The sequence below is a fragment of the Herpailurus yagouaroundi genome, unplaced genomic scaffold (genome assembly GCF_014898765.1).
Source record: "Herpailurus yagouaroundi ecotype Mexico unplaced genomic scaffold, PumYag 140, whole genome shotgun sequence".
In the NCBI taxonomy this organism is placed as follows: Eukaryota; Metazoa; Chordata; class Mammalia; order Carnivora; family Felidae; genus Herpailurus; species Herpailurus yagouaroundi.
In genome coordinates, this window is record NW_024412395.1 from 84,356,855 (window position 1) to 84,375,749 (window position 18,895).

Sequence of the window (18,895 nt, forward strand, 5' to 3'; positions counted from 1 at the left end):
ATCAAGTATAGAGGGGGCATTAGGATAGACAAGGAGAGAGAAAAGGAAGAAGAAATAGCCATGTTGAAATATCACATGCAGCCTGTTTGATTAGAAGTGTCTGTGGAAACTATTTACATTCCTTAGATATTTTCTGAATTAGTTCTTTTCTCAAGTTTTGTTTTGCCTTTTTTTTTTTTTCTTTTCCTTTTAAGTCAGCAATTAGTTCTGTTCTTTTGGCCAGTGGTAATAGTTGCTTAAGGCTGACAAGACACCCACTGGTTTCATGCCACTGTTTTTGTTTTTCAAGATGATCTTTCAAGCCACTCAGAATTCCTTCTTTGAGATCTTTGCTTGTGGCTTGGAAGCCTGGGCTGTGCTCGCACCAGCCCCTGGGGAACCCTGTCCCGAATCCAGTGACCCCTGGTGGTTGTAGAGGAACCTGTCCGATGTCCTCTGAGAAGCCACTTTGTCTTTTCTGTGTAGCTATGACACAGAAAATGTCTTCCCTAGTGGGAGCTGTAGTAGTTTCTACAGACATTCTCAAGCGCGATGATCATCAACCCAGTGTCGAGAATGATCAGGTCTTTAAGGAACAAGGTAAAAACTCTGAGACGATATGGTGAGCTCACGTGTCTAGAGCTGCAAGTAGCTATTTCCACTTTAGTTAATTACAGTTATATACAGCTGAAATTTCAGTTCCTCATTTCAGGGACCTGGTGGCCATGATATACTGAACAGCACAGATGTAAAACGTGGCCATCATCGCAGAATTGTCTTGGTTAGACAGCTCAGGCATCTTTTGGCATCGATGTATGTGTAACCTCTGGGGTCCTTGCTGACCCTGCTTCCCCATGAGGGGAACCGATCACATTGTAAACCAAGAAGCAAGTAATTAGGTGGATGTGGCTTCTCTACGGTCCCTTAGTGAGAGTGTCCAGTGGCATCTATTTTTGTCACTGAGCCATTCGACCTCAGTGAACAACCATAGTAGAGAAAGCAAGCAGATAGCATAGCATTAGATAGTGTGGGAACTATTTCATTGGACCAAAAAAAGTAAATACTAAGGAGTGCCGATAATAGTAACAATAGTTGTTATTATTACTATTATCACCATTATTGTCAGGAATGGGACAAGAAGACTAGAGAAAGAGGGTACCATGTTAGCTTCAGAATCCTTAAGTATTAAGTGTCTGGTCTCCCTAAATGTGTGTTCTTCTATGCATTTGTTGACCTCATGAAGTATGGTTACAGTATTTCTTTATTTCAGTAGCTTCAAATCATGGAAGTGATATAATGGAAATATGCAGGAGAGCCTGGCTGGCTCAGTGGGTGGAGCATGAGACTCTTGGTCTCAGGGTTGTGGGTTCAGGTGCTGCATTGGGTGTGGAGCTTATGCAAAATCAAGGAAAGGGAAGGGAAAGAAAGGAAGGAAAGGGAAGGAGGGAGGGAAGGAAGGAAGAAAGGAAGGAAGGGAGGGAAGGAAGAAGGGAGGGAGGGAGGGAGGGAGGGAGAAAACAGGCCATGCCTATTTGTACCAGTACACGATTATGGTAAGACAGAGCTTTGGCAGCCTCGCATTTATATGTTTATTGGATTGAGAAAACAGAGCCTTTACTCTGGATTCAAAAATAAGCTCAAGACAGAATAAGGAATACAGTGTTCTGAAATATTCAAATTTTATTAATGGTAGCTATTCCATCAAATGTCAGGGGTAAAGTTGTTAACGTATCATGGGGCTGTGTTGATGCAGATTGGGCCATTTATAAACTCCATGAGAACAGAGGACCAGAACTATGGTTCCCTGGGGAACATGTACACGAGAAGATTAAGTGTGGGGGAGTAGATGGTTGCAAAGAAATTATGGGAAAGAATTGATGAGTGAACTTGCCCATGATGGGCTTGATATTTAACAGGGAACTAATAGTGACTCTGAATTAAAAAGCAACTCTCCCTGAACTCAAAAGACCTCCCCGGTAGGTGGGACCGATGGTAGCGAAGAATCCAGAAGCTGCATTGGCATTACCTTGAGTTGCCTTCAAAAAAAGGTTGATGGGGCTCGGCTGGGGCACAGCCACTGCAAATATAGACACAGGACCTTCTCAGGCTTAGACTGCAATGGATAATTAAAGACCAGGAAGAACTTGGCTGAAAGAAAGCCAATAGTCAAGGAATAACTTCAACTGGAAAAGGAAAGCATAGCGGTGCTTCTTTAAGAAAAATAGGAAGGAAAGTATCTCTGACTTTATAGACAGACAGCAGTAAAGAGAAGCTGTTATTCCTTTTTTTCTGAAAGTCCTGATTGGTTGAGTTCCGCAGCAGTGTGCAGATTGATAATGAAGGGCAGAATGATAACAAGACTGCCTCAATTGAAAAGCCTTCATGAAAGCTGACACACTAAAAAACACACAAACAAAAACCCAGCTCTAAGAAGACTCCTGCAAAGACCAGACCTAAAACCCCAAATGTCCACAAAATGGTCAATTGTAAACCTTGAAGATACCCTGCTGAGTTCATGCAAAGTCAATGTTTCCCTTAACTGGCTGTTAATTTGAGGACCTTAGCAGAGATAGACGGACCTTGGGAGGCCAGCTGAGGGGCTGACTCATGTTTTAAGCATGACCTATACAGAGAGATTACATCTCCTGCAGCACTAAATATTCTTTCAGATGGTTGTTCTGGTAGGAGGGCAAGATGCTAGCCAGGAGATGTGTGTGTTGGACAGATGGTGTGTTTGGCTTTGCCATAGCCAGGAGGATCAGACTGGTGACTTACTTCAGGGTTTGGTAAGGTGTGGACACAACCGATACCATTGCTGTCGGGCCAAACACAGTCAGTCACATGTTCACCCAGCACTTATGCAGCTGAAGCCAGATGCGGCCATAAATCGCCAGGTGAAACGTCAGGAGACCCTTTCGAGAGACAGCAGCAGGTTAAAATGCCTGAATGGCCCTGTCCTCTGCACTTCCTCTCTGCCCTTTTGAACTCCTGTTGTTCATTCCCGTGTGATTATTTTCCCCTGTATCACGGACAACAACAGATGTTTTGAGTCAAGAACCTAGCAAAATGCCTCCCAAATATGTCAGATCCAGGAGGAGAGGGATTGGGTCTCTGGGACATTATTTCTTCACTCTCTTTCAGCGAGTGAACATATTTCCTTTCCATTGTCTTTTTGTTGGAAGCTATCCATTGCCGACAGCACTGCCATCAGCTACAAGAACAAGAAGACGGCCTCCAGGAGGCAGAGCTGGTCCTTGGCTGGTCCGTTGTCATGTTTGGGGACCTCTTTACAATCCACAGGGCTCTTCCTTGAAGTCCAAGTAAATCGCTAAAGTGGCCCACCCGTACCATGCCAAGCCCTTGCTCTATCCAGTCATCAACAGCCACTGTGTGCTTAAAACTTCCTCCGTGTTTGTCAGTGGCAGGCCATAAATTAGAATGTTCTAGAAGAACATATATATATGAGTGCCGTGGCTTAAAAGCGCTGAAGCACTTAGCTTAGAGGAGGGTTGACCACCATAAGTAAAGGCTTGGAAAGTGGACATGTAAAGAGGCAAGGATTGAGTTTCCTGAGAAAGCGAACACTAGGGGTCTGAATTCTTCACGGGTGAAAATGTTTCCAAGTTAGAGGACAGAAATTGGCTGTGCTCCATCAGGGATCGAAGGGGGACATGTGTCTCAATGACAGCAGGAAAACCTAAAACTGAATTTAAGAAGTCCCTGACAGTTAGGGTTGCGACCCAGAAAACACGTTGCCGATGTGGCCTATGGAATCTCCTTCTCTGGAGAATTTCAAGCAGAGGGTGGACAGCTGTTCTAGGGATGTTTACAGCATGGTTCCTCTGGGCAGCCAGGCTGACCCAATCTAAACCGTCTCTTGAGGTCCCACTCTCATTCCAGAATCATGTAGTACTTTATTTCATCTACTATATCTTGACAGGAAAGACATCGGTAAACAGCACATGATGCACAAGTAGGAGCTGGCTGGTTGCCGGGGTTGGATGGATCAGCCAATCCAGAGAGCATCTTCACTGCCCTCGGGCCAAACCATACTTCCTTGTGAGTCTAGGAGTGGTCTTTCCAGGTTATTGGTGCTCTTGTGACCCTTTTTCTTTCTTAAGAAAAAAAATGGGGGGCAAGTATAGCAGGCAGTATGTGTCGTGAGAAAAAGATCCTAACATTTATTGAGCACTTACTATATCCCCGTTACTGTGCAAGGCATTCGCATGGCTTGTTCCATTTCCTCTTCCTCACACCCCTATCCAGTAATGCTGTTATTATATCCATTTTACAGATGGGGAGACTGAGGCTTTAAAAGACAAGTGAGCATTAGACCAGGATTCCAAGCCAGATGAGAGGCCATGCCCTGGCATTCTACTCACTTCAGTCGGGGCTCATGTAGTACTTCACTCTCCAGCAGTGGTCTCGGACACATCGCTTCAATTCTCTGAGCTTCCGTTTCCTTTCCGGTGAAAATGGAGGAAACAATACTTGTTTCACAGACCTAGACTGCACAGGGAAGACCACATAAGAAAAGGCAGACAAGGCTTCCGCTGCACCATCTGGCACACAGTAGGTGCCCAGGGAACGTCAGTTCTCTTGCCCCTGCATTTCCTATCCCCTCCCTGGGCTCTTCCTGGTCTGAGCTATTCCTTCGTGATGTCCTGCTTCTAATCAGCCCTCTCTCAGTGACAGGCAGGGACGTTTTGCAGCTCCGCGTCCCTCTGACTGATGTCTACTGCTAATTCCTTAAATTTACATATCATCTTTCTTCCCTCAAGCTCACAGCACTTAACAGACAAGTGGGGCACAAATGATTTAACTAAGTGAAATTCAGAGGCCTGCTTGTCTTGAGATTCTGCAAACTAGTGGATTAGCTTAGATGTCAGCGCTGAATTATGATCCTTCAGCTGCTCGTGCTTAGCACGCCACCAGCATTAACTCCCTGGTCTTCCAATGGTCCTTTAAATCATGTGAAGCGATTATCGTCTTATTGTGGAGGCAGAGGGGGTGGGGGGGGGAGGAGGGGAGGAGGGGGCTAGCTCCGGTCCCGGTCCCGGGTGCGGCAGTCTGTGAGACCTTTGGCCTGATTGTGCCTGAAGTTTTAGCAACAGGATGGGTAAATAGAACAGACCCAGATAAAATCCAGCCAGCACGGCTCTTTCCACCTCCACACACATTTTACTTACTAAATTCTAACCATTATGCTATGAATCCCCTGCCGCTTAAGAATGTAAATTCACACAAGTGACAGTATTTCTGCCAAGCAATTTTCAAGCAGCAAGTGGGTCTTATTTGTGAAACTGTGAAGGAAGAAGGCTGAATAATAAGTCTCTGAAATCTGGTTTTCTTTATATATGAGGTAGAAACAGTCAGGGCTTGGAAATTACTGGAGCATGGCAGCGTTTGAGGGCTTCTTGCAGGTGGCTCCAGGGTGTGTCCACAGGTCATCCCATTATTGTCAGTGCACCTCACCTTTGAAAGGGGCTGTTGGCTCGGGAGAGGGGGAGGGAATTGTGAAGACGTTGTCTGGGTCTGTGGGATTTTCTTGTTTCTCTTGTGAGAATATAGAGACTCGTATCATTCTTTATCTGTGCTTGTCATTCATCCATGGGAGCAAACTTTTCTTGAGTAGTGGCATATGTATGTCAGGGAGAAGGAGCAGTATTAACCCTCATATGTGTAAGACCGGGACTTAATCATCTAACCGGAGCGATGAGAAAGACACACATGAATCAATTAAATTACAGCACAAGCTAGTGGGCGGTTCCCTGCTGAAATGCATGAATAATGGCCTCAAGTCTTTTTAAAAACAAGGTAACGGGGCACTTGGGGGGCTCAGTCGGTTAAGCTTCCGACTTCAGTTCAAGTCATGATCTCGAGGTTTGTAGGTTCGAGCCCCATGTCGGGCTCTGTGCTGCCAGCTCAGAGCCTGGAGCCTACTCCCGATTCTGTGTCTCCCTCTTTATGCCCTTCCCCCGCCCCAAGACAAACATTAAAAAAAAAAAATGTAAGAAGTAAATAATAAAAACATAAAAACAACATAAGATTAGTGGTACAGTCAGCAAACGCTCAAGTTGTGGAGAGAAAAGCAGCATTCGTTGAAATGTGCTAGAAGAGTTAGGAGAAGAACTAGCAAAAGTGGGGTGTTAGGGGAGTGAGGGGCGACACTAAGGAGGTCCAGGAGCAGGGTGCAGGGTGGGGAAGCCAGTCCGCCTTGAATAGAGTGTGCCTGTTTGCCCAGCCTCGGGGCAGGTACCTGGGGCGCAGCTGAAGGGAAGAACCTGCCACAAGCAGGTGGAAAACCTAACGTCAGGTCCAGCTCTGCTACCCCCTACCCTCTCTACTTTGGACGCGTCACTTGAACCTTCCTGAGCCTCATTTGCATCATCCTGTCCGAAGCGAGATTAAGAAGATCTGGCTCACACGTATCTAGCATGGGGTTAGATGAAACAATGCATGTGACGTGCTTTGGAATCCACAAAGCATTCTGCAGGTATGACTTGTAACTATTATCATTAATAGCGGTCGTAATGAGATCCGATCGGAGAAGCTTAGGTTTGGAAGGTCTTTGAGTGTCTGCTTGCAGTGCCCATGTCTCCTCCCTTGGCAGATCACCAGCTTTAAAATTCTCTGGTGTAGGCAGCTGCCTAGCCATCTGCGCTGACTTTGACCTTGCAGAAGTCTCATGTTGTGAGGGTATTAGACAGACATGGTTCTGGATGGTTAAGGAGACAAACCGGAATCCCAACTATGCATCCTAAACTGGTCTGATTTGACTTCCCTGGGGAGGGTAGCTTCTGGAGCAATAATCCCAGAGAATCTAACTGGAGGGGACTTAGGGGAGCCAGGAAGGAGGAAGGGAGATGGCTAGGGGGGGCAAATGAAGGAGCTGGTTTGGGGCCATGGATAAGAAGACTGTCACAGGCTCATTCTTGCTAGAGTCGCGATGTCAGCAGGAGTAGTAACAGCAAACCAGTGGTCCAGAGACTAACCTGTTGATACAAGGCTCTGGAGTCCTCTCCTGTCCCCTGCTGACAAGCCTGGGATATTCACAGTCTCTGGTGAATAGGAAAGCTGGGTTCACATGTCTCAGATTAACATGATCCTGAAGTGTCTGGTGTGCTGGCTGTGTGGTGTGAAAGTGCCCTTGCCATCTTGCAGAAGTGTTCAGCGTAAGATGTTTCAGGGCCAAAAGGAGGCAGTGAGCCTGTCTCCTCAAACCGCAGCCTGTTTTCTGTGCAAGTGGCCAGAATGCTTCTGTGCCAGGTGGGTTTGCAGATACAGGCCCCCACACCTGTATCTGCAGGGCGTGAGGTCTGCAAATGGCAACAAGAACTTAGTCTTCTGCACAGTGTCTGATGTAGTTGAAAACTAATCTGCCGAAAGGCCCTTTCCCCAAACATCGGCGCGGGCGAAAACTTAATTTCCCATCATGTGTATCTTCTCTATTAAACACATAGCCTTTATTAGTGATAATGACAGTGCCTGTTCTCGCTGGAGCTCTGTTTGCCAGGCTCTCTGAAAAAGGCCACCTCTGGCCTCCCCAAGCCAAACAGGGAAGGGAGTAGGGTCGAGTCCCTGACTCATCCCTGTGCAGCCGCCATCCAGCCCTTCTTGTGCTTGAAGTTGACACTGGGCTTCCGAATACTCCCTAGAGTCCGGGCACTGTCTAGTAGCCCTGGTGGAGACAGACGGTTTTCAATGTCTTCCATTTGGACAGTGCCCAGCCGAGATGACAAAGGCTTCAAGCATAAACCACCTGCTAGAATCATCTTCCAGCCTAGCAGCCACCTCAGCCCCTTATAATGTAGTTCATTGGGCTGCACTGGCCCTTTGGGTAAGCCACTGGTGAATCAGACATGGGCCTGGCATCTTAGAATTCAGGAAGACGAGACTTAGAGCAGATGCCACCAGCCAAGACACACGGCCAACCGCCCCGAGTGCCGTATGCAACAGAGGCGCAAAGAAGGTGACGCAGAGAAATAGGCAGGAAGGACCAACCTGACACAGAGCCTCCAGAAGGGGCTTCAAAAGGAAGCGGCGTCTCAGCCAAGCCCCAAAAGCACCTTGAGAAAGAAACACGGGGCCTGGAGGACAAAGGCATGAATCGACAAGACACCTAAACTCTGGTCCCAGCTTCCCCAGGAGGGGCCACAGCCGCAAACTGGTCTCTTTCCCAAGCGTTTACCAAGAACCTCTGGGTTTGTTTCCCCCAGATGACAGGAATTTCTTGCGGCTGCAGAGCGATGGCCGGAGAGAGGGCCAGTACGCGCGGCTCATCAGCCCTCCCGTGCACCTGCCCCGGAGCCCCGTGTGCATGGAGTTCCAGTACCAAGCCACGGGCGGCCGCGGGGTGGCGCTGCAGGTGGTGCGCGAAGCCAGCCAGGAGAGCAAGCTCCTCTGGGTTATCCGCGAGGACCAGGGCAACGAGTGGAAACACGGGCGCATCATCTTGCCCAGCTATGACATGGAGTATCAGGTAGGGTGGTGACAGGAGGTGGGTGCAGAGATCCGAGGGAATCTTTGTGATGTGTATTTCAGGATTTCAAAGGGCCGTGCCCATTCATCATTAGGGAACGTGGTTAAGCACTGCTGTTTTCATTGTGTTTCTCACATTGCCATGGCAACTGAATGACACTCTTATTTGTTATTCAAAACGTGCCTATCTCCACATCCAGACTTGGTTCTTTGTTCCTCCTATTGCCTTTTATATTGCCAAAATCTTCCCAACAAATGTTTCTTCTCTCCATTTTAGTTTAAATTGCTATCAGGTAGGCTGACAAAGGGACACAGAAGCCAGGGAAATCAACACGAACCAACCTCTACACACACACACGGGAAGGAGACTGCCCAGCCCTCTCGCACTCCAAGGAGAGGGGAAAATCCTGCCAGACCTGTCCCAGGGTGAACGTGGGAAGGGGAGGATTGCTGTTTGCACTCAGTGGCCAGCCGACCAGAAAGACTCCCAAATGAGCAGTTTCTCTCCCAGTGGCTCCAGGAGCGGAGTTCTATTATCTCTGCCCCACAGAGCAAAAGACTGAGGCACAGATGGGTCTGCACAGCTGTGGCTGAGGCTTGGGTTGGAGTAGACACACTGTGGAAGAGGTGACTGAGAACCAGCCAAAGCATTAACCTGCTCCTCCCCAGACGAGAAGCAGCAACAGATGGCTGGTGAGGCAGCCAACTGCTCGCTCGGCTTGCCAGAGGACATGTGCTAGTTTGCGGAAAGAACCCGGGAGGGTGGAATGAGGGAGGATTGAAGACCACAGAGCAGAGGGGCCTCTGTGTGCCGCCTGCAGTCGCCCTGGAGGTTGCAAGCTATCCCGAGTTCCGCCGCACTCCTAACTGCATTCCCGTTTAGAAACCTGAATGCTTCGTGTTGTAAGTGCCTGGTTGCATTTTTGTCTCCCCCGCCAGATGGTGAGATTCTCTGGGCAGAGGGTCTGGCTTATTAGATTTTGTGACTGTCCTTGTGCCTGGCACATAGTAGGTGTTCAGTAAGCTATTGGTGAAGGAAGAGATCCTTCCCCTCCTAGTTGTAATAGTGGAGCCCTAAGACAATGTTACCCCCAAGGCAAAGCCCACTGCTGTATTTCTCACCTTACCCCCACCTGTTATGTGCTCTGAGTTTCCGAATACAGTACCTGCATTGGGCATTTAAAAGATTCATGAGAAAGGAACCTCCAAAATTGCTAGAGACATTTCAACCCTCCTGTAAACATGTCCTGATTCTCGTCCTTTTAATCTCTACATTCTGATTACTAGACAACAGTGTCCATCACCTTGTTATATATATTTTTAGTCCTCTCAGATATACGTTTGATTTGAACCACTCTTTAAATTAAGATTTCAAGCACCATAGTCATGTGGTCAACAGATGTGTACCAGGTACAGTAACGCACACACGCGCACACACACACACACACGCTTTAAGCTGCAGTTAACAGAGAATTGGAAATCTTTGCACTATTTCCAAGCAGCTCAGTTAACCATGGCTCTTGTTCTTCTGGCTTCTAGATTGTGTTTGAAGGAGTCATAGGAAAAGGACGTTCGGGAGAAATTGCCATTGATGACATTCGGATAAGCACTGATGTCCCACTGGAGAACTGTATGGGTACGTGAATAGCTGTCTCTTTGTGGCTCTTCCAAATAAGATACCAAGGGCTGGGATCTACAAGAGGAAGCATCACCCCATTTTCAAACCCAGTGATACCCAGGGGTAGAACAGCAGCAGTCTGTGCAGGAGGTGAGATATGAATGTAGTTGTATCTTAGGCTGCATTCAGGATGGGAGGGGTATAAATGAGATGAAGTCTTCTATCTCCTGTTCCCATTCAGAAATAGACATGCATTAAGTATATGGAGACTCAGGGTGCCAAGACCCCATCGTCAGACTCCAGCTTTTAGCAAAGAAAATGCTAGAGGCTGAGAGCAACTGCCAGTCAGAATTACATGCTGCAAAGGTTTGATGTTTTTAATGGAAGCCTTCACTGGTGAACGAAAATAGTACATATGTTATATCAGAGCGATAACACAATTACCCAAGTTGTTCTCTTACATGAATGAATTACAGGGCAAACTGTGGCAGGTGAAGTAAGATTTTAGAGTTTGCTTTGAAGCTGACACCTTCAGTACCCAAGATCCCAGAGCTGTAAGATTAAACATCACATGCCAGGTGACCAGCACAAGAAGGACACCATGAGTGTCCCTTTGGACAGACGGGCTGAGCCACCAGCCCAAGGAAGATGCACACATTTTACCCAGGCCACCCCAGGGGCATCCTGACCATCTCCCATGAGAGCCATGGGCATTTCCAAAACAAGACGGAATCCCCAGAAGGAACGGACCTGCTTTTACTTGGCAGAGTAACTGTAATCACTCACCGAGTGCTTTTCTTGGCACGTGGGTCCCGGATGTGTATGTGCCTGATGATGTCAGGAGCGCCTGGGACCACCCCAGTCCCTTCAGGCAGCTCTCGGGCCTGGGCATCTAAGCATAATCGAGGCTCTGAGAAAGTAATCAGTGGTAAGTGACTGATTACAATGCTTTGGGGACCCATTGCTCTATAAAGGACTTTTTTGTTCCAAAGCAACTCTGGGAATCTCTCCCCACCCACCCAGCCCCCATGATACTGATATGTTAGACAGAGTCTAGAGCATGAGGAGGACACAGCACACTTTCCATGGGGTATTACCAAAAAAAATTATTGGAAGTCATCTACATCATACCCTCTACCTGCCCGATTGTTTCTTCCCCTTGTCTAACTCAATATTTTTTCTTTTTTTTCCCCCCAGAACCCATATCGGCTTTTGCAGGTGAGAATTTTAAAGGTAAAAAAAATTACGTGGTTTTTTTTTTTTTTTTTTTTTTTTTTGCATGTCTTTTTCTTCCCCCCATGTGATGTGAATTTGGTATGGGGAAGAAACCTCCAAATTTGACAAAGCTCACACGAGAAAAGAGACACCACACCTTCCCGCCACTAGATGGCACCAACCACACCTGTAGCTTCCAGGAAAGAGGATTGAGATCTTCACTGCCTCCTGTTTAATTAAAGTTTAGAAACCTATAATAGAGACAAATAGGTTACAGATAAACCTTTCAGCCTTGCATTGTCCAACGGGGAGCAATGAGGCTGAAAATGCATGAGTGGTGAGAAAGGAGAGGCTGTGGGGGAGAGTGAACAACAACAAAAAAAATCAGTAGTAAATTAAAAGTGAAATGAGGTGGCAATGATTTATTTTCGCCTGAAGATGGTTTCTTTCCAGCTGCAGGGCACCAAGGCAGTGGCTTCAATGAACCCTCAGGGAGGTACGGTGGCAGGCCACTTTAGGAGGGCAGAAAGTTAGGGAAAAGACCCAAGGAAGGATAATCCTAAGGGGGAAAAGGTGCAGAATTCTGGAGCTGGTGTCTGGCAAAGGGAAGATGGAGGCACATATGCTGACTGGAGTTAGAGCATTTAAATAGGGGACTGAAACACAGCACAGGCCATTTTCTCCCTACTAAAGGAGAGAGCACAGTAAAGAGAGGGGAACTGGGGGTGATGGCCGTACCCTCAGAGCCTGGGTGGTAGTAACGCCTGTCCTGTGGGGGTGCAGTGGGTCCCACACTCTGCCCTCCTCGTGCTCCAGTGAGTTTGCACCGATCACGTTTCCGCCCACGGTCCCCATGCTGAGTGTTTAGGAGCCACTCCTAAGTTCTTCCTTTCTGTTGGCCGGGGCGGCAAAGCTCATTCAGACACTCGCCCTCACCCGAGGACAGGGGTTTTTCATACCCTGGTTTATGCAAACAGTTGTGAGGCTTCCTGTGCCCTGTTTGCACTGGCTAGCCTTAACCCCAGAGGTGACAGCGTTCCAGCGGTAAGGGAAGTCATTTTTACATCTGAAGTCTAGACTCGTTACCTTCGCTCTCATGAATCCGTCCAGCTCCTGGCTAGAAAGAGATGGATTCCCGGTTTGCCACCTGGATGCGCCGTGGCCTCCAAATCATCCGGCCTCATTTGCCACTCCTCACCCTCTAAGCAAATAGGTGGGGAAGAAAGCGGCAGAACAGAGAATGACAGACGGACACAGAATACAGTTTCTTTCTTTCTCGCCCGCCCTTGCCTCCCGAACGGCATCCCGCTCCCCGCTGCACATTGTAAAGGGTGGAGAGTATTCGTGTGCATGTTGGTGCTCTCTGGGCGTGAGATTTATGCTAATGCGGATCTGAGCATTGGGAGGGAAGCTGAGATCCGAACTGAATCACTTGGATCACAGTTGAATTCAAGCTCTAACCTCTAGGACCCAAGGTAATGTTTATGTTGGGGAAGTCAAACCTGCTGATTAAGACTCAAAGCTCCCGGGAAGGCTGGCTGAAGGCTTGCAGCTATGACCACAGACATGGTTGTGAGTGAGCACGCGTGTCTGGGTCCATGACTGACAAGCACGGGGGCTAAGTGCTCTGCTTCTGTAAGAGAATAAACAAACCGGGGCACATGGGCTTCCTTGAGGTTGTGTTTACCGTGAGGCTTTACAGTCCAGTCATGTTCTCTTGTAAAAAATATATAAATAAAATATCATCGGAGCCGCAGTGCTCATTTAGCCAAAATAAACACAGGGCTTAGTGACTTGAAGGTAAGCGTCTCCAGCGCTCTCACGATGGGCTGATCTGGGGCGTTAAGCAAAAGCAGCACACGGGGGGTGTGCATTGGCCCATGACTGTCGTCTCTGGAGGTAACGAGCACTTTGGAAGAAGGAAGCCGAGTCTTGGGGGGGCAGAGACTGGGCCAAGGAACATAGAGTCAAGAGCAGGATTGAAACTGAACATGGACAGTTTCTATCACATTGTCAAGCTGTACATGGCACTCAGAGTCGGTAGCCGGATGAACCCAGGACCGGTCTTCTTTTGGGCCGAGACCCCTCTGGCCTCAGCATGCAATCTGTGTTTTGACTCAAGCAAAGCCTTCCACTGGCTAAAGCAAGGAGGAACATCTGCCCTGCCTAACCTGGTGACTGGTGCACTGCTCCTCTCCTGGTCAGGGCACCGCTGGCCCTGGTGGGAGCCTGGGTGTCCTGGGATTAAATTGGCCTTTTCTCTCAAAAAGGGGAACAAAGAGAACTCAGGTTTGGGCAGGCAGGATGCAGAGAGTTGGTGGTTCAACTGCTAATAACCATAGATGGTTACATTGTTAGTGTGGTTGGTTTTTTTTTTTTTTTTGAATCTGGGTTATTTTTCTTTTCCATTATAAATTAACCATGTGACAGACGCAATCTCATTCTTTGGGAGAGCCCAGCGTGGACTAGGTCAATCTTTAAGGAAATGCAATAGAAGTGGCCTCTGGGCTGGGTCTTGTTAGGTACTCTTGATCTGTTATATTGGCAAGTGTCTTTCCTTTTTCTGCCTCTTACTCATTTCTCGCCATGAAACATTTTTTTTTATTCCAATCACTTTGTGTTTTCTGCTTCGTGTGTATACTTTAATTGTAAACCAGGGTATGAGTCAGTAATGAAGAGAAACAAGCCATAGAGGGAAGGAACAGGGAAAAGAGAACGTGAATAAGCTGCGTTGTCATGTGATTTGTAAAAAGACTTTTGTTGTTGTTGTTATGAGTCACGTCTTAAACAATGTAGCCCGGGTGGGTGTGCATTTTTTTCTTTCTTTCTTTCTTTTTTTTTTTTAAGCATTGGCTATAAGCACAGTGCCGTCATGTATCTTTTTCTAGAACGTGAGCTTTAACAAATGAAAACCCGTACAAAGGAAAAGGACAAAAACCCCGAAAAGTGGTATAATTAAGGTGATGGATTATTTCCCCTTAACCAATACTTTCTTTTTTCCATAAAAGAAAAAAGAATAATAAAGAAGCCAGTAAAAATGTGGAGGGCGCATGATCAGAGCTCTGTAGCTGTTGACCAAGTAGTTATTTTTAGGAGCTCACAGTAGATGCAAGAGGTTTTGTGCATGTTAGAGGCTGAGGACTTTGAACAACGCAGGAGTAGGGTCTGGTACCCTACCCATTAGAGGCCCGTGGAAATCCCAGGCACGGGGGCTCTCAGGGAAGGTGGTTGTTACAGTAAAGGATTCAGAAGCACTGGGTCTGCCACTGATGGATGCTAAAAGGGACATCAGTGTCTCTTGCTAACTAACAGCTATGAGCTTGGGGTCTCAGACCAGTTCTGAGAGCCGTGGGTCTCGCTCAGGGTTCACTTTCTGCAGCCCTGCTCAATTACACCAGGAGAAAGTGAACATCTCAGTCTCCTGGGCACAGAGGGGAGCAGTCTTAAGAGAGACCCATTCCCAGGTAGTGACAGAGCTGGCCGGGGTGCACCTCACGTTTTAAGTTCTGTTTGTTTGGTGCCAGCTGGTCCAAACTAATTTGGACCCATTCCCACCCCCGCGCCCTTTTTTCCCCCCCCCCAGTCCCCCCACTGGCCGTCTCCCAGAGGCATTGCCCATCAGTGCAGCGTCCCCCCATCCCAGGGCGCAGGACCTGGGGTTGGCCCCCCCAGTGCCCTCTCTCCTTGGCTTCCCCTTGAGCTCTTCTCTCCTAGAAGCACTTCCAAGAGGCGGTGAGGGTTACATGGCTGAAAAGCAGAGAAGCATTCCTACGCCCTGCCAGGGTTCCGGAAAGGCGGCTGTGGTGTGCGATTCCTTCTCCTTGGCCCCCCTCCCCTTACGTCTCCAGCTGCCGGATTGAGGCTAGGTGTTGCTGAGCGAGGAAGCATGGAGATCAGATGTGCGTAAACCGCATAACTGCTTGGCTGCCACAGCTTGCCTAAGGGGACACTGAGGCATTCTTTGTGAGGTTTGCTTGTGCAAGCTGCCTCCCCCCGTCACAAGAGGCCCAACGTGCCCCTCCTCGCAAGCTCGCCATTCATCTAAACAGCTGCCAACGTCAGTTTCCCTAAGGGGAGAAGGACATTTTTTTCACCGACGCCTCCTCTCTCCAGGAAGAGAGTGCCACCAGAGAGAAGTGTCCGAAACTCCAGCCAGCCACAGCTCTGAATTCAGAGGCATTTGGGATAGATGTGGGGGGATCAGTGCAGCTTCTGTGAGCCTAGTGGCACCCTTCCAAGGCCCCTCTGGACACTGCTTGTAAGGCCAATTAAAGAGTCATTTCTCAGGGAGATGTTGTACTTTTACAATCTTCTTCCGAACAGGCCAGGGGACGTGGCCGCGTTCGTCTACTGTCTTTCGTAAACTTCTCCAGAGGCGCCAACCTTTTTCGTTTGTTTGTCTAATCTCACAAATTCAACAAGCCTTTTTGTCTGAAATACTCCTTCGCCTGCACCTCATTTCCAAGCTGTGCAGCTAGGACGTGGCCGACAGGCCAAGTCTCCCCACGGCGAGGCCACCTCTTACTTGCAGCGAGCCTCGATCCCTTCCTCTGGGAGAGATGGCCCGCCCGGCACCGGGGTCTTTCAGAGCATTTCTTTTGGAAACCTGGGTGACTCCTCCAGGTCCAGAGGACATGGGGTAAACTTGGCTGTAGGATGTGCTTTCTCTATACAGTGGTTCAGCGAGAACTTGACCGGGATGGTCCTCAGACAGGTTCAGACGGAGGCTGGAGGCAGAAAGAGAGAGGGTGACTTCCTGTCCCATCCCAGCTTGGTTAGAACGGGGGTCTGCACGCTTCTTCTGGAAAAGGACAGAGAGCGTGTCGGGCTTTATAAGACTCTGGGTCGCAAGTACTCAGCTCGGCCGCTGTAGCACAGAAGCAGCCGTAAGCAATATGTGAGGAGGGTGGCTGTGTTCCGGAATGGACAAAACTGGGCAGCGGGCCAGAGCGGTCATCCGACCCCGGGGCCCTGGCACAGGCTGGGGATTGGGTGCACGTGCTTCTGGTCCTGACGCTGCTACTTTCCAACGGCGTGAGCTTCCTGAGGGCTCCAAGCCATCGCTAGGGTTTTGCTCTGTGCTGCACTGCCCTCTGCCTCGATGTTCCTCCAGGTAAAACCAGGAGGAAATCACTCATCCTCTCAGGTTCTCGGGTCTCCCGTCCGAGGGTCACGAGGAGCAAACAGGGTGATTCGTGCGAAGCCTGTCGCCCTATATCCTTCCCATGGACAGTGACCGCTCGTTGTACCTGTTGTTATGGCCACATTTCCCAGGGGTTTATTAATTCAGTGACCCTGTGTGCACGAGAGGAATGGAAGGAGCACTACCTGGGTGTCTTCTTTTCCCTCAGTCTCCTCCTATGCATGGCTTCTCAGAATTTATGGTTTGCCAGAATTCAAATTCTTATGCCTTTGCATTGCCCCTTTCTCCAAGGGGCCCAGAACTTTTACAGACGGAAGCCTGCTCAACCTTGCAAATACACTTGAAATTATTGACTATTTAAATATCTGTTTCTCATTATCTCACACAATGAGAAAACTTTGTGGAGAATTAGAGGATGGTAATTAAAGAAAAATAGTTCAAGAGGTGAAGGCATTTTCCAATTGGGTAAAAAAGGGGGGGGGGAGGGATGTGAATAAGTGATAGACTGCAATCAAAAGGAACATTCCAGTCCAGCACATTGCTAGCTCTAGACGAGGCTGAGGTCTTACCCACCCTCTTTCTCCCATATCGGGGAACCAGCCCAGGCTCCTTTGTTACAAAGCAACGGCCCAGCCACCCCATATGACTGAGGGGATAAGTGGGGCCAAAACAGAGGCACTCACAAACCTGGGCACCTGGTGCAAGTGACATCTATCTGAGGGGGGTACCTTTTGTGCAACTTCACCTAAGAGGCACAAAATGAGCCAGCAAAATTGCTAGCACCAAGAATAACTGTTATGTGAAGTACCAGGGGGTCGTTAATGTTTTCCCGGGAATCTGGATGTTGTTTCAAATACATTCTCCCATCCATTTGTCCATCCATCCATCCATCCATCCATCCATCCCTCTGACATCCATTGGATTGCTGCTATTGTCTGGGAAGGCTCTTTGGAAGGGCATGTAACCCCTGTTGATCTATCACCTTTCTTTTCTCTGTCTGGCATAGTATATAGCCCTAGTATATAGCCCCTGAAGGCTGCCACAAAGCCAGATTCCAAACCAGCAATCCGCCTGCCTGTGGAAGTTAGGTCTCTTCAGCTGGAGAATGTTCTGAGAAACTCTGGCCCCAACTGTGCGTCACCCAAAATTGCCTGTGGGGGGAGGAGAGAAGAATTGGTAGGTGGATCCTCTCTTTTCTAACCCCCTTCATATTAAAGGCACGAACTCACGTAGCACGCTTCCTCATTTCTCAAAACAAATGGCCAAGGAAAATGTTTAAGGAGCTGACGTACTGCCCGTCACTGTCCATAAGATGGCTTCTGTCACGAAAATTTTCTTCATGTTGATAACTTGGGGGAGGGGAGCATTGGTAGGAAAGGGGAAGGGGTCTCATACCTAAAGTGGAGTGTGTCTTCCAAAGCAGAACAGAACTCTGAGACCAGGGGTCTCGCTGTGACTCTGAACGTGTAACCCGTGTATTGCGATCTCCCCTTCTTGTGGGCCCTGACATCCTCCCCGCCGTGGCCCAATGTTGTCTCTATCACAAGAAACACTTCAGAAGTAGCACTGAGGCCCAGCCCTAGCACTCTGAGCCCTGGGGGGGGGGGGGGGGAGTTACTTAATGTTGAAAACCAGCATTTTGACTGAAGGAAAGCAAGCCTTTGAACTGAAACTATGTGGTTGGGAGGGAATGTGAGCAGTTGTGACCATTTTTGGCTTGACAAAAATTTGTGCTGCTCCCTTTGTGGTGTATGATCAGGTGCTTCAGGTGGGGGGTGAATCCCTGTGGATGTATCACCTTCCTTTCTTCTCATTAGAGGAGGGCTCTCACTGTGGCACCAAATCGAAATCAGAAGCAAACCCAAGGATGCCCTTTGGGAAGAGGGGGTTGGCACTGGGGAACTTCAGCCCGTCCCCATGCACTTTGTTGTTTCTCGTGCATTCTTCTGAGCCCACATGAAAATCCAATGGCAGGGTGGTTGCCAGGCAGCAGATACTCTTAGTGACCTGAATAATGAGTTGCCACCAGTTCACTGTGACTCAAAAGCTGGCCATTTTCAAGGAGCTGTTTTCAGCGCCTTGCTTTCTCTTTCCGTTTCTACGCGTAATTTTCAATATGGTCACAAAGATTGACAGAGAGAGAGAGAGAGAGAGAGGGAAAGGGAGGGGAGGCAGAAAGGGGAGAGGGAGATAAAGAGCTTTCTCAGCTACAGAAATGAAATTATTAAAAGACAGAAGTGATTTGGGAATAAAGGAAAAATAGAGGAGGTGATAACAAAGGGGACGAGGTAGAACGGGGACGGTGGGGCTCTGGACGTGGCTGCCAGTGTATATGCTGTGTGACACATCCTTGTCAAAGCTCTTCCGATACTGCACCCTCCTGGTGGCCTGAGAGGCACCAACAAACCCTGCACTTTAGCAGAAGGGGATCCCTAAAACTAGAGGAACCAGTGATTAAA

The 18,895-nt window shown here is 48.4% G+C and overlaps 1 protein-coding gene across 4 annotated transcripts in view; it reads left to right on the forward strand.

Moving 5' to 3' along the window:
• Positions 1-18,895, forward strand: part of NRP2 (neuropilin 2) — a 116,589-nt gene that overhangs the window by 73,999 nt on the left and 23,695 nt on the right. For 2 of the 4 annotated variants that reach the window (XM_040475974.1, XM_040475976.1), the window contains exons 13-15: positions 8,199-8,461; positions 10,000-10,096; positions 11,276-11,311. In XM_040475974.1, the coding sequence (XP_040331908.1) occupies positions 8,199-8,461; positions 10,000-10,096; positions 11,276-11,311 (396 nt within the window). The remainder of the gene's footprint in view (positions 1-8,198; positions 8,462-9,999; positions 10,097-11,275; positions 11,312-18,895) is intronic. The other 2 variants (XM_040475977.1, XM_040475975.1) reach the window with 1 other exon arrangement.